Genomic DNA, 27,289 nt, shown 5'->3' on the forward strand with positions numbered 1-27,289 from the left:
CTAGGCGCGTGAGTCAGCTGACAGCCAACAGCCAATCGCGGCGTGAGTACTGTCTGAACCGCCTTGCAGTGTAGTGCCCGGAGAGTTGTCAAGGTTTTGGTTGTGGATTATCCGAGAGGGGAGCAAGGGCGGCTACGCTTGTACAATGCCGAATAAACCCAAAAAAGATAAGGTAAGTCTGGGATCATTTTACAGGTTTTGTCTGTAGGGAATGAACTACACGTGAAGTGTATATTACTGTATTTAGAGATAAACCGGGTGCTATTTGGACGTTTAGTTATTAGTGTTAACGTCCCATCATCTTAGCCAAGCACCAGTCATTTCTGGCTAGCCGCTATCTTGCCAACATACTAGCAGCACTGCTGAATGTTTCGCGTTGCTTTGTTCCAATAAAGTGGTTTGCTGCGCGTTGAGTAAAGCGCTCATTTAGTTTTGTTTGCGGTATTTATGCGTTAATTGTTGACCATTTCATCTATGCAGTGTGAACGATAATGACTGTAAAGTAACGATAGCCAGCTAACTGCGGATTTAAACATTAATGTGGCTGGGTGGGCAGCCTTGTCTGCTCCCTAATGCTTCACATTACTCGCTAAAAGGAGTTGGACTCAGCTTAATCTTTCTCCTTCAGGAGTCTCCTAAGTCTGGCAAAGTGGGGAAGAGTGGAGGTGGAGGACAGGAAAATATCGAGCATGAGGTAAATCAGAGCAATCCCCACTCTGTTTGAATGTTCACATCCCTCTGAAAATGGATCATCACGTTATTGCATTTGTCTGGCAAATATGTAAATGTGTTGGAAATTTAAAGTTAAAAACTTATAATTGGGTTTTGATCAGCTGAAAAATAGCCCCTGAACGCAGGAAAGAACATTGTTCTAACTCTTGCTACCTTTTATTAATGATGTCAAGGTTTCTCCATATAATAACAGACCAAGATTAATGGTAAAGTCTAATTTTTGAAACAACACGTGGGCTGGTATGAGACTGACAGTAAGTTGACCCCGAGCAAAAACACCACAGTTTCACAATGTTGCAGTACTGCGTGCACAGCTCTGAAACGTCTTATTTTGAAATGGCACGATTAGAAACCAATTCCCCCCACCCTTTTTTTTTAAACACAAGGATTGTTTTATTATGGGGAAGGGAACTTCATGGAAGAGATAACATTAGCAAATGTTCACATCAAATTAAAGATTAGAATATTCACTTGGAAAAATATACTTATTTCCTGATCTGTTCTCAAGTTAGAACCATGCAATATCTACATGATTAACTTTCTCAATCTATAGAGATTTAAAAAAAAAAAATTCTTAAAATGTACTGTTTTATATATTACCTTCAGTTCAAACCTAGGACACAAGAAATGTGGCTTAAGAAGTTTGATTACAGACTTGCCATGCATTCTTTAATAATTAATTTTATTTTTCTTTCGCCTGCCAAAAGCAAAAACTACCTCTAGTTTTTGTATATGTAAAGCGCATAGTGTCGCCCGTATCGAGTATGAAAAGCCCTCTATAAATAAAGACCGTCAGGTTGCTGACTAGTTTTACTGAACAATAGGTTGTCAGATGAGTTAAAGCGTTTAAGACGCATGATTTTTTTTTTTTTTTCACTGTGAATGTTTTTGGAGCAGCTGTTCAAATTACTCACATTGTTTCAGCTGTTCTCAGTAGCAGACTGTTTATCGCAACAGTTGTAGGAATTAGAGCTTCAACTGTTGAATGTAAGAGGCTATCAATGTTTAGCTAGCTGTTGGAGGGGGCGGCCATTAACATAAGGTTATTGCTGTTTGAAGGCAACATGGTGCTGCTATTGCAGTTAAAACGTGATCCGATTCTCTAGCATATCGCTCGTGTGTGGAGCCTCCAAATCTGTATTTGGAAGTTTTTGTAAGACAAATTATTTCTAATGTTGTCTGGAGCTAAGGCTCAGTCAGATGGTGAAAATATTTACTTGATCCATTTTCGCAGAATCACAATTTTATGTAATTCACTAATCATTAAAAGGTCAAAGAGCATTTTAAAACAGATTCTAATTAGTTTGTGCTATTTAAACAACTTACGTTGTGTACACTTGAATATCAAAACAAATTTTAATTGAAAAATAAAAAACAAGAGCACCACTTGAGTGAAGTATATAAGTATTAAAACTAAGAAAAAAAATTGTATGATGATTTATATCTGAACATTCTTCAAAGTTAAGGGTTTATTTTTAGCTAAAATGTTACACTTAATATTATCAGCGTAAATAGTTGTAATATTTTTCTGCATTTTCTCACTAAAAATGTCTTCGGAATTACCGATCTTTCATGGAAGACTTATTTGCAGCCTACACTCTGAACAGACAACGCACCCAGTGTTAAGATTTATGTTTTTTTTTTTGTTTTTTTTTTTGAGCAGATAAGTTAGCTTTTTTAATTATTTTGATTGCCCTGCCAAAAATAGACGCATACAAGTTCTGTAGTCCAGTACGTCTGACGACTTAGTAGCAAGTTAAGCAGACACACTAGATCACTCTGAAGAAGCCAGGCTTCTAGCTAATTGTAGTTAAATGTTAATTTGACTGCTTGGTAGCTTGTTGCTGCAGGAAGATAGAGGACTATTCATGCAGTTTCCTCCTTCTTGCAGCCAGGATAAAACTTCCTCAGAAACTCTTCCGATCACAGTTATAAAGTCCAAAGTAGAGCTGCCGTAAAAAAAAAACACCTGCTGCCGAGTGGCGTTAGAAGTATCTCCGCCTTACTTTTGCTGCGTCTATGCCTCTTAAACATTGTTGGCGTTTTTAATAGCAAGGAACCTGAAGGTGACTTTTATTGTGATTTTATTTTCACGCTTTAATACAAACTATGCCAACAAACTATTAGCATTCTAGTCATCAAAATCAGTAGCAATGTCTCCTCTTTTACATGAGTTGATTTCTAGGGGAAAAAAATAAATTTAGAATGTCCGAACTTAAGCATAGAACTATGTTATATAGAATGCACAGGTCCCACAATCTCTCTTACTCTACTATTTTCAAAATCGAAAATGGAAAATTTGCTAAATGATTTGAGTGTGTCCATTAAATGCAAGTGGAGTTTGGTTTACAATTTTCTATCATTATGACGCTCTTAGTAAAACATTTTTCTTTAGCCCTCCCAAACGGCTCATCTACGAAAAACACAGCAGCTCATCTCTCTCTCTTCTTTTTAAAAAAATGGCCTGACTGTCTCGTTCAAGGTCTGTTACGACGTGTGTTTGAATTTATTCTCAGTTTATTCGTACAGTGCTGATTCACAACACATGGGTCTCAAGGCACTTTAGAGGGGGAAAAAAAAAAATAGCAAATCCAATCCAATTCAGTGATATGGATGGATGGACCTTAATGCCAGTCCAGTTCATAACAAATTCCAACTGGGTAATTTCATTTCAACTTCACCAGATGTCTTTCTAAATGGCACGGACTGTGCTCCTGTTCTTGCGCGGCCAATTTTAGCCGGGTCTTAAATGAATGTGATAAATCCCCTGTGACTCAGACGACAGACAGGTCCACAGCTGCATCAGCTGCAGCCTGATCTGAGCCGTCAGGGAGGAGCGTGTTGTCGAACGCATCCCTTGCAGGCATTCGGGACCGGCTGGGAGAAATGCTGTGCATTCAGGTGACCCAACATCAGGATCAGACACAGCCTCGCATGTCACCGTGCTCAGATGACTAGCAGAGCTCTTTACCCCCCATTGGACCTTTTTTTTATTTTATATTCTTTCATTATTAGTATATATATATATATATATATATATATATATATATATATATATATATATATATATATATATATATATATATATATATATATATATATATATATATATATATATAGCAAATTATGGTATATGACTTCCTGTTGAGTAGGAGGCAACATGTTGGTTATGATTAAATGTACCGGTCTTTTGCTACATGCTTTAGACGTGTATATTTACTTATTTTTTCTTATGTCCATATTGAAGTTCGTACACATTGTTCCCACTTCATCCACCTCTGTTTTAGCGTAGCCTTGCATTGTTCCGTTTAAGAGACGCTGGTTTTTCTCCTGGTCCTGCAGAGCTCCAACAGGAAGACGAGCAACAGTGTTCCTCCCACCACTCAGCTGCTAAAGGGGAAGCAGCCAGGTTCCCAGACACCTGTCAAAAAGGACAAGAGGCAAAGCTCCTCTCGCTTCAGCCTGAGCAACAGCAGGGAGCTGCAGAAACTCCCCGCTTTCAAAGGTATTTAACTGCAATTATCTCTGCTTTCTCGCTTGGTGTCTGCAAGCATTCAGCTGTGGTTAATTAAGTATGAAATATGCTTATGTTCCTCTTATATATATATATATATATATATATATATATATATATATATATATATATATATATATATATATATATATATATATATATGCCTTACCAAAAAGCATACATTCAACATGTTTTTTTTAATTTTATTTACTTACTCTGTCCCCTCTCTCACCATCCATGGACATCCGTCGATGCTTCCTCATCCGCATTTTAATACTAAGCTGGACATGGCGTTATGCAATACGTGGAAACAGAGGACATACATGGCATGGATTTTGTGTTGGATTTAACCCAAGTGTCTATATTTAGTAGTAATCCAGAGATAAAGCTTTAATTCCATGTTCGCGGCGTTTGACGGTGTTTCAGATGATAGGGGGATAAGATGTTTTCCCCAACTGCGCCACTAGTCCTTGTGTCTTATTCCTCTGAACTGTCTAGGTGTATATTGAGATGCTAAAGCCCTTGGTCGGCTTATCACTAGCTGGGACAGTAAGGAGCAGACACGGCCATAAGGCCTCCGGGCATGCTTCTGCTTATGAACGCATGAATACACACACCAGTTCTGTCCCCGGTCTTTACCAGTGCTTTAGAAATAATCGAAAGCAAACAAACGGATAGAGCTAGTGTTCTGGTAACTGCACCCCGGTCTGTTTGTCAGGACAAACAAACACACACACATAAACACAATCATGGTTGAGTTGAACCCAGGAGCTTCTGGCTGTTAGGTATCATGCTACTAACCACTGTGCAGCCCACAACCGGAACGTCTGATGCAAAAATAAAGGCTCTAAAAATAAAACAAAACATTTCTACCACAGCTAAAGTAGTGCAACTGTGCTGCTAAATAATGAACAGTAATCGTATTCAGTTATATTTTGGAAACATTTATTGCATATCTCATGGGCCAATTGCATCCTACAGGCTGTTAGAATTACTCAGATGTTATCACAGGATGACATTATCACTAGTTCTTATTATAATTTATGCTTTTTTTCCTCCAGTTATAAGAAATTATATAATGCCATTCAAGGTTTCCCCCAGAAAACTTGCTAATCCCAGTGGTTGGGCGCTAGGGCAGTTATTCATCCAGCGGCCCGTTGGGTTTTTGAGTTAAAAAATGTTTAAAGTTGACAGGAAATGTGAAAATATCACTTTATAATTATGTGTTATTTAAAGATTGGAAGATTAATACCTGAATACCAACTATAAAGTCTTAAAAAATGCAAACATTTTAAAAAAGACTTAAATAAGCAGTGCTTAGCATGGTGGGGGCAGAAGTAAAGCCTGGTGGCCCGCCAGGCTTATAATACACTGGGGGAAGCCCTGCCATTACTCCTGTTGATAAACACTGAAAAAATATCAGAAGTTAGATTTTTATTACAATTCAGTTTGAATTTATGTACTTTTTTAATAGTACATAAAAAGAAAGAAAATATGTTGAACAGCCCAATATTTTATGTAATTTTCATAAAAATTAGAAATGCATCAGTCAGTTAGCTTAGAAATTTACTCTGAACAATTTGCAATTGATTGGTGATATTTATTTTCTACTAAAAATTCCAATATTTTTTTATCAGAATACAATTCTAAAGTTCTTGTTTTCTGCTTGAGTCAGTCGTATTACCTCTTTCAAAGAACCTGCATTATGTTGTTTGTTTTTTAAGTGTTACATTTAAAAAAAAAAGTGGGGGGTGGGGGGAACTCCGCCCTCTCAGAAAAACAAAAACTGATTTCTGTATCAACTGACTTGTGTATTCAAAAATGTCTTAAGAAAGATGTTTGGAGCAACAAAGTTGCTACCAAGATTGCTCACTGTGACTTGTTGGAAATAATTCTCCATGTTCTCTCAAAGACAGAAAGTTTCTACATTTTTAAGTTGTTCAAAGTTCAAGCGTTGCTGAGTCTGTGGGACAGGTGAGCGCTGAAGTGTGTTGACTGGAACTTTGCAGATTACTGCGGTGAACAGCTGCCCTTCTTCATAAACATCTTTACAGGCGGAACGTTTTCTCTCTTTTTTCTTTTTTTTTGAACGGAGCCTGTCTTTACAGAACTGGAACCTTAAAATAAAACAGTATACTACAGAATGTTAAGTGGCTCTAATTAAACTTTAGTTCCTCTTGCTGCAGTTTTAAAGAGTGGGGGAGCTTTTTTATGAGTTTTCACAGGCACTTTTTGGTGTCACCCACATTTAAAAAAAAAAAAAAGATTCTATTTTTCTTGGCTTTAAGTACAATTACATAAAGTTTAGATTTCTTTAAAGACTGATTTTTCTTTTTTCGTTTCCTTTTCCTGAGTGTTTCTCGATTGGAAAGACTTGGCTCAGAGATGAAAGTTGTCACCCGTCTTGCAGAACAACTTCAACTCTGGCAGTTCTGCACAATTTAGGCCCCTTTCAGTCTTCTGGAAATATCTGCACCCATCACATGCACAGGCCAGTTGAGTCTGTCAGTAAGAAGGCATCTATATTTGTCTTTTGTCGCGCTGCTACATTTGTGTTGTGTCAAGAAACCAATGAGCATAACTTAATTTCTGATAAGCCCGCGCACTTCCCACACCCCAATGTTAGCTTTGATAACATTCTGCAAAACATTATCCCAGAGTGTCCCAGTAGATGTTATCACTTGTTCCTGTCTAAACAGGCTCCTCGCTTGGCCTGTTTTCATTCCAGGCATGTTCACCACCTTGTGATAGAAACACATGTCCACAGGCCTGTCCTGCAGAGCCACGCTGCTGAGGCCCGGCCAAAACAAACAGCCTTCCCATGCGTGCATTTAAAAAAAAAGAAAAGAAAAAAGAAGCACATTTTAATTGCTTTCAGATTAAGAATCTATACCTCCAACAGTTTTAGACAGTTTTATTGTTAAAATAAGGGCGTTGTAAAGTTGTGGGAATTGGAATTGAATATTTTCTTTTGCTTGCTGTTGCCAGTGAATGTGTCTCAGGGCAAAAATCATCTTTTAGCTCCTGTCAGGCTGGAGTTTTACAACATGCATTGTCTGTCTGAAAGGGTTTGGTGCCACCTGCTGGCCTAGAGGATTCCTCCATGTTTGAGTTTCTATTTTAGATAACATGCTGCCACATTTTTGAGTTTTAGCTATCAAATTAAATTTTTATACAATCTGTGCAGCATGTACAAAAGTAGGGGACAAAACTAAGGCAGTGACTGAAAAGGCCTGAATAGTTTTATTTTTACATCTCAAAATATCTTGGGCAATTTTTCTGTTATTAATGTTTTTTTTTTTTTGTTGGCTGGCAGGAAGATCTGCTAAAACAGATCTGAAGGAAGTTGTGGTTTTCTTAAAAATCACAACTTCACAACTTTATTTTTTTTTGTCTACATGAAAAAAAATATTATTCCAAAATACTTACATCTAATACATTGTTTTAAAGTTTAACATATTTATTTAAAAAAAAATTAATAGGCAATTTTTTTTAGTTGATGATTACTCTGTAATGTTTTCCTCTTAGAAAAAAAAACAGTAGTTTGGATAATCCTTATAATTCACAATATTATTTTATATAAATGCAATCAAGTTTTATAGATGAAGTGCCAATAAAGATTTTTTTAAAATAAAAATCCAAGAAAAGTGAACTAAAATGAAATTAAACTATAACTTATGGCTTCAAAATATTAGGGGAAAAAATTAATTGCGACACGATTACCTTCATTTTCCGGCTTCTTTTCGTTCTTTTCCTCTATAACAACACCAACACCAAACCTGGTTAAAGATGTAAACATCAAACATGAACACCAAAGGTGGTGAAAGCCCATTCAGCAGGCCAAATCTATTGTTGTCATGCAGAATTTGCATGGATGACACTTGAAGTATCAGGTTCTCTCACACATTGGAGCCTACTGTTGGGTCATGGCATCATCAAATTCAGCATTTGCAACATTTTGATTCACGGATAAAATTTCACCTCTGTCTGCTGCAGATAACCTGATTTCGACACAGTAAAAAAAAGAATTTTTATTTGAGCATATGACTCTTAATTTGAACCCAGTGCTGTGTGTTATCAGATAATTGTGGATAAATCCAGATGTCTTTGGGTCATTGCAGAACTGCTGAGGGGAACGTGAAGTTCAGGCACTGTTTAAGAGAACCTGTGTTCGTGGCCGTGTTGATTGGTCTATTTCTCTAAATAGATCAGAGCCTTGAGCACATCTAGAGGATTGTGACATTGAAGATCAGCAGACCTGTAAAAGAGCCACTCGTGTGTTATTTTAGGAACAAAGAGCAGAAAACTCCAGTCTGGTGAATGCATATGTTGGACACACGTTTTGAAGGATTAACGTGTGGGTATGTTCTGGTTAACTTGAGTTGCCTTGTTGGACAACAACCAGGAAGCAGAATGGCATGAAAATAGCTTTCTGAATAAGACTTGACCTCATTACTGTTAAAACTGCTCCGTCTTAGTTTCAGATTCAGTTGCACTGAGTTTTGGACTTCTCTGACTACTTTATGATAGATGTATACAATTTTAAGTGACGTATCTAAAGGTAAAACTTTAAGACTGTACAGATTTACAGATTTATTGTTGTGTAATAAAAACAGCGTTTGTAATACCCTGGACCTGTCAGAATTTGTTGTCAAATTTCACATCTCCTCTTTACCCAATCGAGCCACCACCTGCCCTTCTAAAGCAGAAGTACAAACCCTCATAAGAGCCGCAACGTGTTAGGGTTAGCTGTTTCTTTTTAGAAGTTACATAAGATTAAGAAAATGAAAACACATTTTTACTCAGAAAACACAAACTAAAATTAACCTGCTTTTGCTAAATTTTATCTCCGTTTTGAAGCTATTCTTATACCTTATCAGCTTGTTTAAGGTACACAAATAGTAATAACAAATTCCAGCATTTCTACGCAGAAAAAGGCTACGGATCATTAATTTTAATTCAGCCATTGTTTGTGCAATTGTCTTCCGATTCTACTTGATTTTCATGTCCCTTCAGTGCAATTTCTGTTATTTCTCCCATTGAGTTCAATTTGTCCTGTTGAATCTCAATCAGGCTAATTAGCGAACAGAGAGAGGAGTTGTGAATGATAACGTCTGCAAGGTTTTGGATTGTAATCTATCTATGGTTGTAGTTTGGCAATAGAAGCGGAGGAAGTGGTTGAAGCCATTATGTCGGGCTTGGCCACGCCTCCAAATATTGAGCCATCTATACCTTACCGAAAGCTATAGATGACTTTAGATACATCTGTGTTGCACAAAATGGGAAAAAGCAGAAGATTAGGTATTCAATTACATGTTTGTCATATTTCTGCTTTAGATTTGAGATCCCCCACTGTGAAAGTTTGAGTAGCAAACAGACTTGGTTGCAGTAAGCTGAATATTGCAGAGATAAGTGAGGCACCACTTCCACATATGTTCTTCACCTTTTGCCCAATGTCTTTACACCCTCCGCTTACCGCCCTACATAAACAGATTGAATCTCAGCAGTCCTAAGAGGGGCTTTTGTTTTGATAAAGTGCCAGCATATCATAAGCAGGAGGAGATTAAATGAATCACATTAGCACCACTGCAGCGCCTCCCCCACCTGTTGCTGCACACAGTCATTGAGCTGGCTGAAATAGGCCTACTGCGTGTTGATAGTGCTGCATCACTATGACATGACCAAACAAATACCCTGCCTCCCCTCCCGAAACAAAGAAATGTGTAACAAGATGGAAATATACCGTCCCAGTTTTCCTTATTGGGTTTACCAACATTTTATTACTGATATATTGTGCCCCCTACCTGGCTTATGAGAGACATGTTTTAGTCAAAGTTATATCATGGGGCTATTATCCCACCCCATGCATATACAAGTAGAGTTTATATGCTTAATTCTTAAACCCAACCCACCCTTTTATTGATCTCAAGTCAAAAGTGAAACCGAAATATAAGAATGTGCCTCCTAAAATGGCCAGTTATTTCTGAATGCACTACGTGTTTTTTGAAGCTAATTTTATAAATCACAGTAACTACTTCTAACGCAAAAGACTAAAATCAAGGTTCCCTCTCTGCATCGTGCATGACTGTGTGTTTATGACGCTCGCGGTGCAGATTATACAATGTTGTCTAGGTGTTGGTTGAGTTGTTGTTTCAGTCACCTTGTCTGTTTGCGGGAATGCTTTTGTCAGTCTTGAACCGTCTGCATTATTGTCAGACCTGCCCTTTTCCTGCACAGCCGTACAGTGCAGGGGTTTTGTCCTCGCTGCTGCTGAGACAGAATGCGGCTAAGTGTACATGCACATCCTGTGCTGCTTGAAATGAGACTTCCTGCCTTCCTGTTTCTCAGTCACACACACACACACACACACACACACACACACACACACACACACACACACACACACACCTGGGCTTAGGCCGCGTTCCTGATGAGCCATCTATCGCGCAAGATCAAACAGACGTGTGAACGAACTCTGCATAAACATAGAACGGCGCATATTGGGAGTGATCCTGAAGAACAGCCTGGCAGGTTCCTGATTCAAGCTAAACAGTCTGGACTTGTGTGGACAAACACTGTGGATTCCTTGTTTGTTCTTAATGTTGGTGGACAAAAGCAGTTGAACAGTTTGAACATTCAGCACTTTTTTTAAAATTTAGAAACTTCAAATGAATGGAAAATTTTTTATCTTTATTTTATGCATAAACAACTAAACAGGCTGAAGTTTCTCTGTGCTTTAAAACTCTTGACAGATGTAGCTTGCTCTTTTCTCTCCCCCCCCCCATCACAATAGCAGGCCTTCCCCTTCCCCTTCGGTCCACCAGTCAGTCCCCTCCCTCGTGTTTGTTTATGCTGACGGCCCCACCCATGTGACTGCAGCCGGCCAATCGGGTGGCAGCAGTCGGGCATGACGTCACTAACTAGCTGGTTCCCTCCAGCGGCAGGGGAGCTTCATTTTCTGCTCAGCATTCGTGCTAAAATGGAGGCTGGCTCCTCGCCTTAGCCCGGGCTGCCCTGATCTTCCCTGCCTCCTGCCTCGGCTCACTCATGTTGGCATGTACTAGCACTGCCACCGGGATGGTTGTGGACACACCGAGCTCGAACGGGCCCTTCCAGCCTACGGCCCTGATGCATTTTAGAGGTGAGAAGAGCAAATCTGCTCTGTTTTGTTATATTTTTGTATTTCAAGAGGAAACTTGCAAAAATGTAGGCATACAGCCCTCCCTAATAAACTCTTGTGATGCAAGAAACAGCATTTGTAGTCAAGGCGACTGTGTATTTGTTTTTTTTTTGTTTGTTTGTTCTTGTTGTTGTTGGCAGGAGTGTGTTTGGAGGAGGAAGCAGGTGGTAGTGTTTGTATACCAACACGAAAGGGATTCGCCAAAAACGTTACACGGCTCGTTTCAGTCGCTGAGAGAGTGAAAGAGTGATAGTTTTGCCTGCATCTCCCCTCCCCCATCTTTACTAGTGATGTGTAGGAAGTTGGGTCAAAGCTTGCTTTCAGATTGAGTCTGTCCGTAATGTACAGTGTTTTGTATATCTGCTGTAATCTGACACTCGCAGGTTGCTGGAGTGTCGCTGCTGCTGCTGCTGCACATTTAGTGGGTTTTGTAACTATATCTGTATTCCTCCTGCAAGCCCAAGTTCCTTTACCTACTGATGGAGATCAGCGAGTGTTTTAAACTCGAGCCTACTCCTGACATTTATCAGCACAAAAACACCTCCTCTTCCACGCTTAGCCTGCGCTAGCATTTAAAAAACAAGGCTGTGTGGTGACGCTTTATTAGTTTGATCAAACTTTCAGAGGGCGGCTCTTAAAGCAAACTCTGTTTACAACTGGCTTCCTGTGTGCAAGCTGGAGTCTTTAGAAGAGTAAAGGTTATGTTCCCAGCCATGCAGTGTTGCCTGTGTGTGAAGTCTGCAGTTGCACAGCATGTCTCTTAATATTTTAGGGCGGCTCAGAAACCCTAGTGCTGTTGTGTAACTGGAGCCGATAGATGTTGTGGGTCTGGGCCGGTAAACGGGCCGAGGTCTGATTAACCATTTATACAAGCAAACACGAAGCCAGACTGGAAGTAGTTTGACATGTATTCATTTTCCTTAAGTCAATCTGTTCACAAAAGTACAACTTGTGTTCATTTTACATAAATGATTGTTGTTTATTCCTGTTTGTGCAGTAAAGCGTGTCTCCTTCACCTTTTTAATTTCGTGTTTTAAATTCGTGTTTTAAAGTACATGCTGGATGGGAGTTGTTAGTTTTGATGCATGTTGTGAACGGGGGAGCATTTTTGATTACTTCAGTTTAATCAAGAATCATCAACTTCATGCATGTGGGGAAAAAGTGCTACTATTTCATTGCTTATTTACCTTGAATATCTTTTCTTTTTTTTTTTTGGAACTCGGCCTGAGGATTGGATTTTCATTTCGAGCAGCCTGCTTGTGGTGCTTTTGTTCCTGTTACAGCATACACGATCTTATCTTCCTGTGGCTTTCATGTATAATTAACCGGCATAGAAATGGATATCTCGGCATGATTGGCCATTCACAGGTCACAGACAGTCCAGCTGAAAACCAATTGCCTCACATCTGGAAAGCTTCTAATGCGGAATATTCAAAATGTGTCTTTTCGAGCGCAGTTTTAAAACGCTGCAGTTCTCTGAGAGTGCTTGCTAAAGCCGAGACCTAGCTTTTTATCCTGCGGTGTGGTTACATGGATCCTGTTTGTTGCTGGTAACTGCTGACTTGTTTCTAGATTTTTCTTTTTTCTTCTTTTTTTTTTTTTCTTAGCGTCAACTCAAACCGTTTTTTTGTTCGCGTCTTCTAGCTAATCGTTGCACAAACATGTCATTCTGCTTTAAGAGCATGGAACAAATAAACAATCACACTCGCTTGTTTGTACTGGCACTGGTGTTCTGATCTCGTCAACGTATTTCATTTGCATAAAAACCTCTCGGTGAAATCGACAGAAAGCCGTGCTTCTGCATTGCTAGGGTATCAGATTGTAGGGAGAAAAGGAGGAAGCTTATACAGAAATTCTACCCTCAAATAATTAAGTTATATTTATTTGTGTGCTTACTCATCATGTGGTAAACACCCAAAATCAAAGGGTAATGTAATGTTGAGGTAAGTCTTGTTTCTAAAATTATCTACAATCAACATTCAAGTCTGAAACTGTTTGCACAAACGTCATCTCCTAAAACAGAATTATCTGATCATTACTAGGTGTTTTTTTTTTTTTTTTTTTTTTTTCTTTGCTTTGCTTTGCTTTTCTGAATTTACGTCATAACCCTGGCTTTCTCCACCTTTGCTGGTAAGAGATGCATTTTCAAAGAAAACATTGTAGTTCTCATCTACATCTTTCATCCAGATAAAAACTCTCAAGTTGTTTTGATTTAAATCATGATGCAAACTTTCTGGAGCAAACCTCCAGACAACTGCAAAGATGCAGAAACACTCAGCCAGTTTAAATCAAGCCTAAAATCCCACCTGTTTAGAGTTTCCTTTTGATTATTATTAAATGGAACATTGATGGACATTTGATTTGTTTTTGCTTGACGATTTTATGATTGTTTTCTGCATTAATTGTTTTTAAGGTGTGAAACACTTTAGGTCAAGTTTTTTCACGAAAAAAAAAACCTTGACCTATGATTTAATGAACATGTACAACTCATCTCCAATTTGTGAAAATCGTAGAAACGACTCTCTTAAAAACCAAACGCCTCAGCTCTCGTCATCTGACGTCTTCGTCTGACTGCGTCTGCAAGTCAGCGCCGTGTGGCCGTAGTGCAAGATAGCCGTAGCCGACATGCATCTCTGATTAAGCGTGGTCACCCACCGGGCCTAAGTGTTGGCTCCATTTTGCGGCCACCATGGCGACAAATTACACTCATGCAGCTGTTTAAGGAGGAACTGAGTCACGATGAAGTGATTAATGCTGCTCCACGGACAGGTTTCATGCAGTGATCTTTTACGTCTCTTATCCCGCCGTGTTGGAGGCGAGGGAATTGTGTGGCACTATTTGTAGCTTGTAGCTCATTCATTGGTGTGTGTGTGTGTGTGTGTGTGTGTGTGTGTTTTTATTTTTTATGCCATTTGAGCATTTACTTGTTGCTACAGACATTTTCTAAACGTTGTTTTGCTTATTGGCAGACTGTGTCTGTGCCTCTCACCATGTGTGCTTTGAGTGCCAAATTGCTTTGTGACGGCAACAGTGTGTTTACGCTCCTAACTGTTGGTGGAATGAATGAGATTTTTGTGCGACATGCAGTCGTTGCTTTAAGAAGTGAAGTCTGACTGCTGCCTTTCAAAATGTGCTGCAGGTCAGTCCAGTTGCTGCACAGGACCCTTCTTATTTGGTTCTGAGTGCAGCTGAAGGTGAAAGGGTGCATTAGAGCTGCTTTGAACATGCCTGGATGGATGGACAAGGCCTGTGGCTTTATTACTAAGTGTGTTTTTTTTTTTTTTTTCTCCCTACTGTTGAAACCCTTGCTTTGCTTTTTCCTCTTATAGGAGATAATGTTTCAATAGAAGACTTATACAGGCTCTCCTAAATACTGGGTGGTATGACTTAAAAATAAAATCAGATTGTTTTTTTTTTCACATCAATTTTAATTTTTTTCCTCATTTCTTTTCCAGAAATGACATTGCAAATGAGAGAGAATATTTTCAAAAAGTGTCTTTGATTTCAGTCATTGCTTCTAATTATTGGGGCCAGACTAAGAGAATTTTTCTTTATTTATGAGAATACAGTCATAATATTAACAGGACATTTCTTAAATTACGAGACAGAACTTGTTTAATGAGCGCGAGTAGCTGAGTCTGTGGATCTTTCTCAGTCGTTTGTTCAATTGTTTCAAAGTCCCGCTGCCGAAAATAATTTGATGGTGATTTGTTAAAAGATGTCACATTATCCTATCAGTAAAACCGATAGGAAAGTATAACTTCACAACATGTTCAACATTCCTCAATTTTTTTTATTTTTATTATTTAGGATTTGTCATTCTCTCAAATTATTATTTAATCTTCTAGTATTATGATTTTATTCTGCTAATTTTAAAGCTGTATTCTCGTTATTTTGACTTTATTGTCGTACTACTATGACTTCATTCTCAGGATCAGAAAAATTAAAAAGTCGTATTCTGGCCCCAATGTTCAATCGTAGATTCGACCGGAATAGTTCAGCTCAACTCGTCGAGGTTTTCTCAAAGCTGAAATCATTTTTGTGTGTTCAAACTGACAGTTAATTATGCTAATTATAATATGTGGACAGGTGTGCCCTCATGTTCCCCAGGGACCATGACTTGGATCCTCTGCATCATTGATGTAGTGGCGGGAGCCGTCTTTGAAATGCTAAATGTTCGATTTGGCATTCACATTTGATTTTTGGCAGTAATCACGGAGTCGGCATGCAAGTCATTTCCTGCTCAACTCTTGCCCAGCAAGGCATTTTCTGATGGATGTTTATCTTCATAGTCGCTCTTCACTGCCTTAAACATTTTTAACTGCTTTATATGTTGTGTTGTGCAGCAACATTGTTGTTGTTGTTGTTGATTTTTGTCTCCTCCACTAAAGAATTGGCAGTCCAGCTCGCTTCAGCTCCCCGTCTGTTTTGTGCTTCCTAGACGTTCCCCCAGCAGAGCAGGAGAAGCTGTTCATCCAGAAGCTGCGTCAGTGCTGCGTCCTCTTCGACTTCGTCTCGGACCCCCTGAGCGACCTAAAATGGAAGGAGGTGAAGCGAGCCGCTCTGAGCGAGATGGTGGAATACATCACCCACAACAGGAATGTCATCACAGAGCCCATCTACCCAGAAGTAGTTCATATGGTCAGTGTCAAAGTAGTCACAAATGACTTGAGGTTCTCTGTTCAAAAATCTGGAGAAAATTTCCCCAGATGGATGCAAACGTCTATGCTAACTGTACCGTTTATCTCTGAAGTCGTAGTAAGAAAATATTTCCTAATTTAACGCACGGAAGTTTTTATTCTGAACCAGAAAGTTGCCTTCCTGGTCTCTTTCGCCCTCATTTCATCAGAGTTTGTTTTCAGTTGACTCGTAGTCTGATTTTACCTTTAAATTAGCCTCAAAACTGTAAACACGAGCCCCTGATTTATTTCCCTAAATACAATTATCTAATCATCCTATCCACGGTTCGTTTTTACCAAAATGTTTAAACATTTTTGCTGCTTCATAGTGGATGTTTTTCCATCAGCTCGCCCTTCTCCAAGGGCTCGGACGTTCAGCAGAGCTTTTTCCAGCATGTTCCCACGTTTGATTCGCGTGATGAACGGCTCGCTCGCTGCGCTCACGTTACTGAAGTTTGGCCTGTTGCCAAACCTTTTGAAATGGGAAGTGTCTTTAGAAAACCTGATGCATCACTATTTTGTTTTTGCTTCAAAGCGTTTTGATCAATTGACTTGAAATGACCAGAGTGGATGGAAATCAGAAAAAAAAAAAAAAAAAATGCTTCTTCGATACTGAACTATTTTAAATTGAGGAATATTTAATATTTTGTTCTTATTTTTATTCCAATTTTAATGTACTGAAAAGTGATATTGAACACATTGCAAACGTTCAAACTAGGGATTGTCGTATTTACCGCACAATTAAAATCATGTTAACTGAGAACATATTGACCTCTCTGAGTATGTTTTCATCTCATTCCCCGGTCGAGGGTCTATAAAGCTCTACGCCTTCTCTGCATAAACGGAGCAGAAACATTAGGGCTAAAATTGAGGGGGAAAAAAACCAGTCGGTCTTTCTTAGATTCAGATTTAGTGTTTGGTACTGACAAAGATCGCAGCGAGGATTCTCCCACTCATTGCTTCTCACATAAACATGCCGGTAAACGGCATGTTTTCCATAAAGCAAGTCGTGTGAAACAATAATATCTCCCTCTGGGTGGTAATCTCTCTGCTGTCTGATCAGCTCAGAGATATGTGGAGATGTGTGTTTCAGGCTTAATATTGAAAAAATCTAAAGTACAGATTAGATCCTAGGTGGCTTCTACTTCTTTTTCTTCTTTTGCTGAATGACACGATAAAGGCTCAGATACAGACGGTATCTTCCAACGGACCCGTTTATCTTTGCCTTGACGTCTGTTTAAAGTTTTAAGTCACGATAGTCGCTAGGGCATTTCTGAACTCGGAAGCTCCTCAAACGTTAAAACGCTTCTGATCATAACGAGGTTGGTGCGAATTACGTTATTACATTACATTTAAAGACCCCGAAATCTGCAGCTAAACCTTCTGTAGGTCTGATTCTGAACATTTTATTCAGGCTTAGCTTTCGCCGCCCTCCTGCTGGTCCTCCAGGGTCGTGGTCAGGATGCATCCACGTTACCCGACTTGTTTTCCCAAGCCAAATTAAAAATCCTTTGATGTTAATCAAAGCCTGGCCTCAGTGCCACATTGTAAACTGCAGATGATCAAGGTGCAAATATCCCCTCCGCTGTTGTTGAGGCTCTATTTGATCAGTGCTGCTGAAAATGCAGCCGAGCTGCCAAATCAGCATAGAAATGTTCTCTTATTCCTGCCAGCCCCTCTCTTTTTTTTTTTTTTTTTTTGTCTGACCCCCCCTTATAGACGAGGGCTTTTTGAAGTCCTCTAGTGGCTTTTATCATCAAAGTGTGGACTGACACGACAAACTCCTTCATGGTGATAAAGTGTGTATTCTTATGTTAACGCTGTCCAAGTGGTTTTCACTCGGGGGGGTCTTGGTGCTTTTTTCAGGACATGTTTGAGACCCTAAAAAGACCTTCAAATGTTTATCTTTACGGTTATTAAACACATTAGGAATCTGTGGTTTAGGGGTGAAGTTTTGCAGTTGTTTTTGCTAGCGAAATAGGTGTTGTGTTTGGTAAGTATGGGGTGATTATCGGTCTCCGGGTTTTCAAAAGGCTGCAGTTTGACAGGCACAAAAATTCTGTCCAAAGTGACCAGAGTTTTCTGTTTGGAGCTCTGATGGCCCTAAACCAAGGGTCTGCAAGCTCTGAGGGGCTTCCACAATAGCTTTTAATAACTTTAGCTAAAAATTAAACAGAACCAGTTACTGTTTTTAAAAATGGATTTTATGCCAGATGCAGGTTTTTACCTGTTAATTTTTTCCCCCCAGATTTGTGCATTGAATTTCCACAAAGAATGACACCAATACATTTTTCGACCTGTTTTCCTTGTCATTAGGTTGTAACCTGATTCTTTTCATTTTTAATATCTGTCCTCTTTTATTATTCTCTTTTTTTTTAAAGCCTAAAAATAGAAATTAAATGCTGTCCTGAGAGCAAAATGGCTCTTTATGTTCTAAGGTTGCAGCCTCCGACCCAAAGCTAAACACCCAAAGCTACTTTTAAATGGTTTACATCAGCGCATGTTCAATGTCGACAGTCAGTCATCAGATGTTATCTGGATGATCTCAGCTGATCTCTATCTGGTCTGATTGAGCTTGAGCTGTTTACCAAAGAATTGGGAGAAGTTTCATCGAAAGGCAGTGGAGGCAGGACCTAAAGATTTTTAAGAGAACTACAGCAACTGTAGATGGTTGCACCAAATGCCACACTTTTCAGATTTTTAATTTGCTAAAAACAAACAAACAAAAAAAAGCAAAAACGTCTGCCTTGTTCACGAGACGTCAGCTAAAGTAAGAGTGAAGCTGGAATTGAGAAAAGGTTAATGTGCGAGCGCAGCATCGATTTCTGTTAGACTGACGGATGCAATCGGTCAGGTTCAGCCTTTTGGCGTTATGACGCTCTTTAGGAGATAACTGTGTGAAAAATAATGTCCAAATGTTGATGCTTTTCCTCTTTGTTGCCCCCCCCTCCCGCTCCCCTCAGTTTGCTGTGAACATGTTTAGGACGTTGCCTCCCTCATCGAACCCCACCGGTGCAGAGTTTGACCCCGAGGAGGATGAGCCCACGCTAGAGGCGGCATGGCCACATCTACAGGTAACAACACAGTCACTAAACACAGCCGGAGTAAGCTTTCATATCCACTGGAAACCAATAAGTCAACTCATTGCTCTCTTCCCACAGCTGGTGTATGAATTTTTCCTACGGTTTCTAGAGTCACCAGACTTCCAACCTAATGTTGCCAAAAAGTATATTGACCAGAAGTTTGTAATGCAGGTGAGAACCTTAGCTTGTCAACGTTAAAGTGTCAAGAGGGAGTGTCTATTTTTTTATTATGCTCGTTGTCAGGTCATTTCTACTAATATTTGTTTGTTTCTTTTGGTTTCAGCTCTTGGAACTGTTTGACAGTGAAGATCCCAGAGAGAGAGATTTTTTAAAAACCACTCTGCATCGCATCTACGGCAAGTTCCTGGGTCTGCGAGCGTACATTAGGAAACAGATAAATAACATATTTTATACGTGAGTGTGCTTTAGTCGTTGAGCTTGATCGTAAGCAGTCGTTTGCGTGAGTGTCGGCGGTCCAGTCAAAGCATGCGTTCTTCCCTAGGTTCATTTATGAAACGGAGCGCCATAACGGCATAGCAGAACTACTGGAAATACTCGGCAGGTAAGGCATTGATTTTGACAAAATAATTGGAGAAAACATTTATTTTTTTTATAATTTTATGATGAAGGGATTAAAACAAATTAAGCATGAAATCATGAGGAGTCCTTGTACTTTGATAGAGATGTCCAGTTCTGAAAAACAAAGATCTTTTTTTATACTGATATATATTTTGAATGGCGTCTATCTGTGACTTCTTATACCACAAGCTATTCCAACTGTGCCTAGAAATAGATGCAGTCATTTAAAAATAAAAACAAACATCACTGACACTCCTGACCACATATCGCAGATCAGAGACTGTGATTCAACTTGTATTTTCTGTGGGGTAATCCAGGGAACATACGGAGAAGTCTTATGTGTCACATTTTTAAATTGAGCTGACGTAAGCTGGTATGGATGCCAAACAAAAGTTGTGAAATTGCCCTTTATCGGATGGCTCAATCTAAAGCCAACATCAGCATTGTACCGTTGCAGGAACAAACAGGCAGTAACTAGATAACACTTCTCTTCTCGAATGTCCAAATGTGGAAGAAGAACTGAGTTCTGAATCGAATGTGTTTTTTTTTTATTATTATTATTTCAGCAGCAGAATAAAAAATTTTTTAATCGAAACTCTAGATATGATCCCATTTGCAGAGCGTGTTCTCAATGACCACTTTTCCTCATCCGCAGCATAATTAATGGATTTGCTTTGCCACTGAAAGAAGAGCACAAAATTTTTCTACTGAAAGTCCTTCTGCCTTTACACAAAGTCAAATCTCTGAGTGTTTATCACCCACAGGTAAGTACCCCCCCTCAGTGCGACACCTTTTCCTGTTTCCCGCTAGCTGCGCGTCAGAGGATGGCTGACGTGAGACTTGTGTTTGTGTTTCACAGCTGGCCTACTGTGTGGTCCAGTTCTTGGAGAAGGACAGCACCCTCACAGAGCCGGTAAGGTCGGACCCGTTAATGCCGTCGGGCCGTTTGTATCGACAATCGAATTAGCCGCGCAGACATCCTGCTTGTTTAGGTTTCATTAAAAAGACGCCACAGCAGTCTTCACCTGCAATGTGTTTTTAATCTCGTCAGCGAAGATGGTTTGTGTTTAGACGCGGCTAGCGTTTAATTTTGAGACGTGGTCGGATACCATGCGTCATGTTTCAATAGTTGTTGTTTTGGCAATTAATATTTAAGATTTTTAGTAATTATTTTAAATGTCTACCAGCTTAAAGGGAATTAAAATACTGTTTATATGTTAAAAATTTAAATTATATATAATGTTGCTGTAAATAAATGGTGTAAAATCAGAATTTCCTTCTGTAAACAGAGCTCTTGTCAATTTGTCAAATTGTTGTTCTTTTCTAGTCCTTCGTGTTCTAAGGTCGTCGTATCGGCCACCATCAATGATGTGGGAAAAATCTGTATTTCTTCATCAGATGGACGTTTTTAGTGTAGTTGAATCTGCTGCTACACGCAGAAGCAACGTTGTGCTGTGCATTAAAGATGACTACCTCGCAAAACCCAACAGAAAGCCGATGCGTCGCTTCGTTGCCTCTGTATCGAGTTGTTTGTTTAGCTTTTCGACACGTGCCGCTTTGCGTTTCCTCCCCTCGTGCTCTCGCTTTGTGGGTAAAACTCTGCAGCAGTTTTTCCTTCAAGAAACGGTGACTCAACTCGGCACTGTTTTCATTATGAAGAAACGCTCTTATTGGACATTTTACGGGATTCTGTGCTTTGTTGAAGGTCTGCCTGTGATTGTGTAGCCCAACCCTTTCATCTTGTGAAAGAATATTGGGAGGCTGCTCTTGTTTCTTTTATTGCAATGCAAGGTTGCAGCTGAAAAGCCCGTGTGGCAACAGATTCACGTGGTCACCCTGCACACACGGTGAACGGGTACTAGGAAGTTAAAAAATAAAAAATAAATAAATTCCTCAACTGTTGAGTATCAAATTTTGTAGTGGAACTTGTGGCTGAAATACTGCAGATGCCGCCAAACAATTTGATTTCCATTCTTCTAACATTGGTCAACATCATAAACTCAAAAAAAAAAAATGCTGAAAGAACAGCATACTCAGAGCAGTAACTAAGCCAAAACCGTACAAAAAATACATGCATGTTTGCACAAAATAATAATAAACGTAGTCTGTACCAATTTCTTTATTCCTATAATCAATAGAGTAATAAATTACTAATTAATTGTTAGTTGCAGCTCTAGACCCTTGTCGTAGTAGAAGTGGGCAACATGAGAATAATACTGTAGATTGTTTTTACAGGAACAGAGATCATCGTATCGTCTGTAAAACATTATCTTTGTTCCGCTGCTTCACGCTCCAAATAAGAGTCGTGTTAAGGTTTATGGAAAGCGTTGCTGCACTGTCCTGGATGTGATCTTTGTAACTATATTGCCCTCATTAACAGAGCTGTGAACCTGCTTGTGTGTGTGTCCATGCAGACTGTCATGGCTTTGTTAAAATATTGGCCAAAGACCCACAGTCCAAAGGAGGTGATGTTCCTCAACGAGCTGGAGGAGATCCTGGACGTCATCGAGCCCTCGGAGTTCGTCAAAGTCATGGAGCCTCTTTTCAGGCAGCTCGCCAAGTGTGTGTCGAGTCCACACTTTCAGGTTCGGCTCGCTCCCTTTCTCCATCGGCCGTCTCCGGTTGCTTTGTTTTCGTCTTTTTGTTTGTTCGCGTGACGTAAACCGTGGGACGAACTGTTATTGTTTAGGTGGCCGAGCGCGCGCTCTACTACTGGAACAACGAGTACATCATGAGCCTGATCAGCGACAACGCCGCCAAGATCCTTCCCATCATGTTTCCAGCCCTTTACCGCAACTCCAAGACCCACTGGAACAAGTGAGTCCGGGGCTCGTTGTTTTCTGTGCCGCGTACGCGGGGGTGTGTTGTAGTCGCCTAATTGTTGTGGGCTAAACGAGCGAGCCACAGGAATGTTTGTGTGCCCGCAGGACGATCCACGGCTTGATTTACAACGCTCTGAAACTCTTTATGGAGATGAATCAGAAGCTGTTTGACGACTGCACCCAGCAGTTCAAAGCGGAGAAAAGCAAGTAAGTCGATGGCGAGTCGCGCTGACATTTCCAGGGTAGCTGCATTAAATTTGACCTCATTAAACAGATGCATAAATCACTGGGAATAGAATCGGAAGTGGAAAACATGACTAGCTTTGTTTGGAGAAATAAGCTCACGAACCGCTTTGTTGTCTTAGAGAGAAAAGCAAGTGGAAGGAGAGAGAAGACGCGTGGCTGAAGATAGAGAATCTCGCAAAGTCCAACCCACAGGTGAGACGAACACACAGCAGCAGTTTGACGGACGTCTGGTCGAAGCAAGCTGCGCTCGTTTTCGCTCTGATTTTGACCGGAGTCACGGACCCTTCACCTGATACAGTCTCAAATTTGTCTTCAAGGAGGGACTAGATGCAATCTAGGTGCAATCTAAGTCACTTTGTGGCGCATAAGCATTGATAACATGCAGGTTTCAGTCAAGCTTACACCAGTGACTCTTATTATTCGTCTTTTGTGCCTGTGTGCAGTTTTTGGTGTACATTGACCCTCCAGGATCAGGCGGTCCGATGGACATGGAGACAGATGTGCCGCTGATAGAAGATGTCAGTGTGTTAAAGCAAACGGTAGAGGAGGGAGCCACACAGGTCAGTGTGGAGTGTAGCAGCGAAGACGCTCATCCGGTTTCCAACGTGCTAAAAGAGAGACTGATTCGCTTCCAATTCTATGTAAAAAGTGACTTAAAAAAAAGAGAGATCTGATACTCATGAGTTCACTAGTTAGTGTTCAGTTTGGCTTTTTATGTTGGTGATGAGTAGTTGGAGTTCAGTGGCAGCTTTTACGTTGTTGTTCTAATGATTTCTGTTCAGGCTTTAGTGAGGCATAAAGTTGTATTTACTTTGCAGAAACCTTGCAAAAATACTCAGACCCTTTGGAATATTTCACTTTTGCCATAAACAATTTCTGTGTATTTCATTGAGATTTTGTGTAGTTGTGTTGGGGAATAATTATTTATTTATTTCCCGAAGTGAAAATCTAAAATAGTGCGAAATCTATTCAGGCCCTTGCATAAACTCCAGTGCAACTACTTGCCCTCTGAAATCAGCCCATTAGTCAACAGTCTTCATGTTTGCAACCAAACTCGGTAATAACAGCTTTTCTGCACAGACCTCAACAGCTTGTCTGATATATTTGTCTGCAAACTGTTTCATGAATGTTAAGGAATACAATGGGGGAAAAGCTGGGGAAGATTAAAACTAATTTTAGTCATAATATCAACTTATCCCAAACTTTGAAAGCCTGGTTTAGCAGCTTCTAGTATGTTGTTTGAAAATAAATGTCCACCGATGCTCTTCATCCAATCTGAACTATTTTACTAAACAAGAATGGGATTCAAAAAATCACTACGCTTTGTGTTGGTGTTTCACGCAAAATCCCAATGAAATACACAAAGATTAAAACCCGAAGGCAAGTTGCTGTGTCAGGGTTTATTAGACAAAAGCGAAACGTTTGCATACTGCTTTGATTTTGCAGACCTGCCGTTTGTCCACGTTGCGAAGCGCTTATCTGCTCCGCACGTCCAATCTTGCCGTCGGTGTGAGTCATTCGCACAGCTGCTCATTCGGCTGCATCGTGCTGGAAAAAGACGCGCCGAAGCGTTACAGTGACGGCTGTCAAGAGTGGCGACCGCCGACGCAGAAGCTAAATGACCGCGCGGCAGAGCCGTGCGCGGTGTCGGCGCCGGTGTTTTTGACTGACGCTCGTCTTTTTGTGTACAGATCCAAAAAGATCAGCGCAGAGAGCGGCCTCTGGTGAGGAGGAAATCGGAGCTTCCGAAAGACATCTCCACCGTCACGGCGTTGGAGTTGCACCGAAGAGCCGAGGAAATGCTGACGACGCACGACGCCCACTAAGAGACAGAGACCAACCTTTACGATGAATCCAAAAAAGAAAAGAAAGAAAGGAAAAAAAGTAAATAGATAGCGGTGGCGGCATCCACGAGGAACCACAGGTCCACGGAGGGCCAGCACAACAACAGAACTCTGGTATCTCAGCGCAGCACAGTGCAGAACAGGCCAAGAAAACTCCCGACACTGAAAATGTCTGAAGCTACCCGTTTTAAGTAAGCTTTGAAAAGGACAAGCGGTGCTCGTCCTCCCTCACTTCCCAACGCCCGCCCTGCAGGGATGCAGAGACCAGTCCTGATCTCTACGTCTCTTCCCCCAAAACGAGCGTTTTTTTTTTTTTTTTGGTTGGTTTTTTTTCTCCTCCTCCCTTGTTTCTCTGTCTCCTCAGCTTGTGTTTTTGAGGTACTGTGCTGCCCTCTTCTGGTCATTCTTCTCAGGTGTTCTGTTCAGTGTGTGAGCTGTCTGATCTTCTTGCCTCTTATCTATAGATGTCAGGTGCTTGTTAAAATAGTATGAGCCCTTAGCTATATTAGGTTGAAGATTTAAAACAAACAAACAAAAAAAAACAAAAACATAATTTGGTGAACCAAGTCAGCTGTTTCTACATATATACGTATATATTTAATAGCTATTTTTCTCATAACATTTGAACAAAACAGCTGTCTATATTTTTCCGTACGTAGTATATGAGGAGCTCGTCTCATTAAAAAAAAAAAAAAACTTAAAGAAGAGGAGACGCTTCTTTTAATGTGTAACCATTTTGTTGGTTGCTCTGATGTTTTTCATTCTCTCGACGAAAACGGACCCGCCATCGGGGTTTTAATCAGTTGGATTCATCCACGTCTCTGTGAAGAAGTCTATTTTTGGTGCCAACTGCTTTCACGTTTTCCACTTCACTGAAAAAAAACCTTAGGTCAGTAGGCAAAACCCCAAAAACCTGGTCTGCAGCTTCACTTACTCATATGATGGGATTTATTTTTCAACCCGTCCATTCGCATCCATTCAGAACAAGTCATCAATACGAGGCTTTTACGAGCACTTGAAGAGAGGTGTGGGTTTGACGCATGTAATCGAGCAGAAATTGGGTGGATTTTTTTTTTTTTTTTTTTGCTACGCAACTCTCGCTAGAAACCGAAGAGGTGCGTTTTAGTTTTTCAAGCCTTTCCTTTCACAGTGCCTTTTTTTGTCATCGAAAGGGGACATTTGCTGCAGATTGAAGTATTAACAATATGTTAACGTGAAACGCCAGCTCATTAGAGAAATTTGTACAATTAGTACAAAAAAATAAAAAAATAAAAATCCGACGTGTTCCAAGCAGGGCGCGTCGCGCTGCTTGGCCTCCCGCACCTTGCCTTGTCGAATCCGCGTAGCCGAGAGCGGAGGCGGTGCGGTCTCTCTCCCCCACCAAGCAAGCCACTTCAGCGAATTAAGCACTTCCTGGTAAAACTTGAAAGAAAAAGGAAACACAGCATGTAAAATAAAAAAAAAAGTAAAAAAATAAATAAATGAAAAAAAAAAAAAAAGTAGTGCAGAGTTGAAATCCGTGATGCTGTCTGTGTTAGCGTGAAGGGGTCGCCCGCGACCTCATCCCCCCCCCCCCCGCGGTGCCTGTCATAAAGAGCTCGCCTCCCATCTCAACCACCCCATTCCGCATTTATGTTTTGTTTTCACCCCGTCCGCTCAGACCTGCGCTCTTCCCCCTTTTTCCTCAGTGATGAATTAGAAAAAAAATAAAAAATTGGAAGATCTGCTTCTGGATGCTCTCGAGTTCATTTTGTTGTGGTTTTACTCCTCCTCTGCCTGCAGAACCTCGTCGTCAGTGTTTCAACCGAATGTGTGCAAATTGTAAATTATATGGAAAGTCACTGTTCTGTTCTCTCCATGTTCGTCCTGGAGAACAACGGTCACCAAAAGGTGCGCGCCGACGCCTCTCCTTGCTCCTTTTACTCTAGACTCTTGCATGGAACGGAAACGGGCGCGGGAGGACTGGACTCGCCGCGCCGCGCCCTGTTGGTGTCTCTTGTTCTTAAAATGGCTTTAATACTGGCTTCTTTGGAGCTCTTTTCATTTTACATAAGCTTTGTTTTTTCTTTGAAAAGATTTTTTTTTTTTTTTATTGCAAGTGTCCTTTAGTATTTGTCATACTAAATGGCTGGCTTCATTGTACATATGTACTTTTATGTTATATCTATTATTAAATGGTAGATTTCATATTTTGTACAAACTATCCTGTGTATAGAAATCAGATATTCTTAGCAACTGCAAACGGTTGGTATGTGGCACAAAGTTCAACACGTTAAAACTATCGACGGTTAGGAAAACGGCTAGGATTGTCATTTTCTTTTCCAGTCTTTGTAAACCGTCTTTTCCGTTTTGAATCTTCCACATCCAGCCATGTTTTTTGTTTTTGCTCCTTACATAAATGAGGTTTTTGTGCTTGCTTTTATCCAAAACCTTCAGTGGTGTACATCTATCTATATACAACAAATAAAGAGAACATGTGAGTTTTATATTTTCATCCTAAAAACGCTGCTGTGACTCAGTCTCTTTGCGCTCAGCTTTTTTTTTTTTTTTTTTTCCCAGTGTGTGCTGAAAGATTAGTCATTATTTATTCTCAGGTCCTACTCTTTTAAA

The 27,289-nt window shown here is 40.1% G+C and overlaps 1 protein-coding gene across 4 annotated transcripts; it reads left to right on the forward strand.

Annotated features, from left to right (window-relative positions):
• Window positions 1-27,182, forward strand: LOC106916347 (serine/threonine-protein phosphatase 2A 56 kDa regulatory subunit gamma isoform-like). Of its 4 annotated transcripts, XM_014984604.2 has the most exons (16): window positions 1-172; window positions 629-694; window positions 4,075-4,237; window positions 15,868-16,067; window positions 19,069-19,179; window positions 19,267-19,359; window positions 19,472-19,602; window positions 19,691-19,750; window positions 20,423-20,531; window positions 20,627-20,680; window positions 22,182-22,352; window positions 22,457-22,584; window positions 22,695-22,796; window positions 22,955-23,027; window positions 23,279-23,395; window positions 24,527-27,182. In XM_014984604.2, the coding sequence occupies exons 1-16, from the start codon at window positions 146-148 to the stop codon at window positions 24,659-24,661; spliced, it is 1,740 nt and encodes a 579-aa protein (XP_014840090.1). In that variant the 5' UTR covers window positions 1-145; the 3' UTR covers window positions 24,662-27,182. The 4 variants fall into 4 exon arrangements, with proteins under 4 accessions (XP_014840090.1, XP_014840091.1, XP_014840092.1 ...); XM_014984605.2 differs by lacking the exon at window positions 23,279-23,395 and having other exon boundaries at window positions 2-172; XM_014984606.2 differs by lacking the exons at window positions 1-172; window positions 629-694; window positions 4,075-4,237 and adding an exon at window positions 11,195-11,387.
• Window positions 27,183-27,289: the final 107 nt, after the last annotated feature.

The sequence above is a fragment of the Poecilia mexicana genome, unplaced genomic scaffold, assembly GCF_051168715.1.
Source record: "Poecilia mexicana isolate PSO_F unplaced genomic scaffold, ASM5116871v1 scaffold_21, whole genome shotgun sequence".
Lineage (NCBI taxonomy): Eukaryota > Metazoa > Chordata > Actinopteri > Cyprinodontiformes > Poeciliidae > Poecilia > Poecilia mexicana.

Bases quoted from the DNA above. Each gene is read 5' to 3' on its own strand.
- LOC106916347 (XM_014984604.2), top strand. From the start codon at position 146: ATGCCGAATAAACCCAAAAAAGATAAG. The intron at 173-628 runs GTAAGTCTGGGA...TTTCTCCTTCAG, and splicing joins ATAAACCCAAAAAAGATAAG to GAGTCTCCTAAGTCTGGCAA. The intron at 16,068-19,068 runs GTCAGTGTCAAA...CGCTCCCCTCAG, and splicing joins ACCCAGAAGTAGTTCATATG to TTTGCTGTGAACATGTTTAG.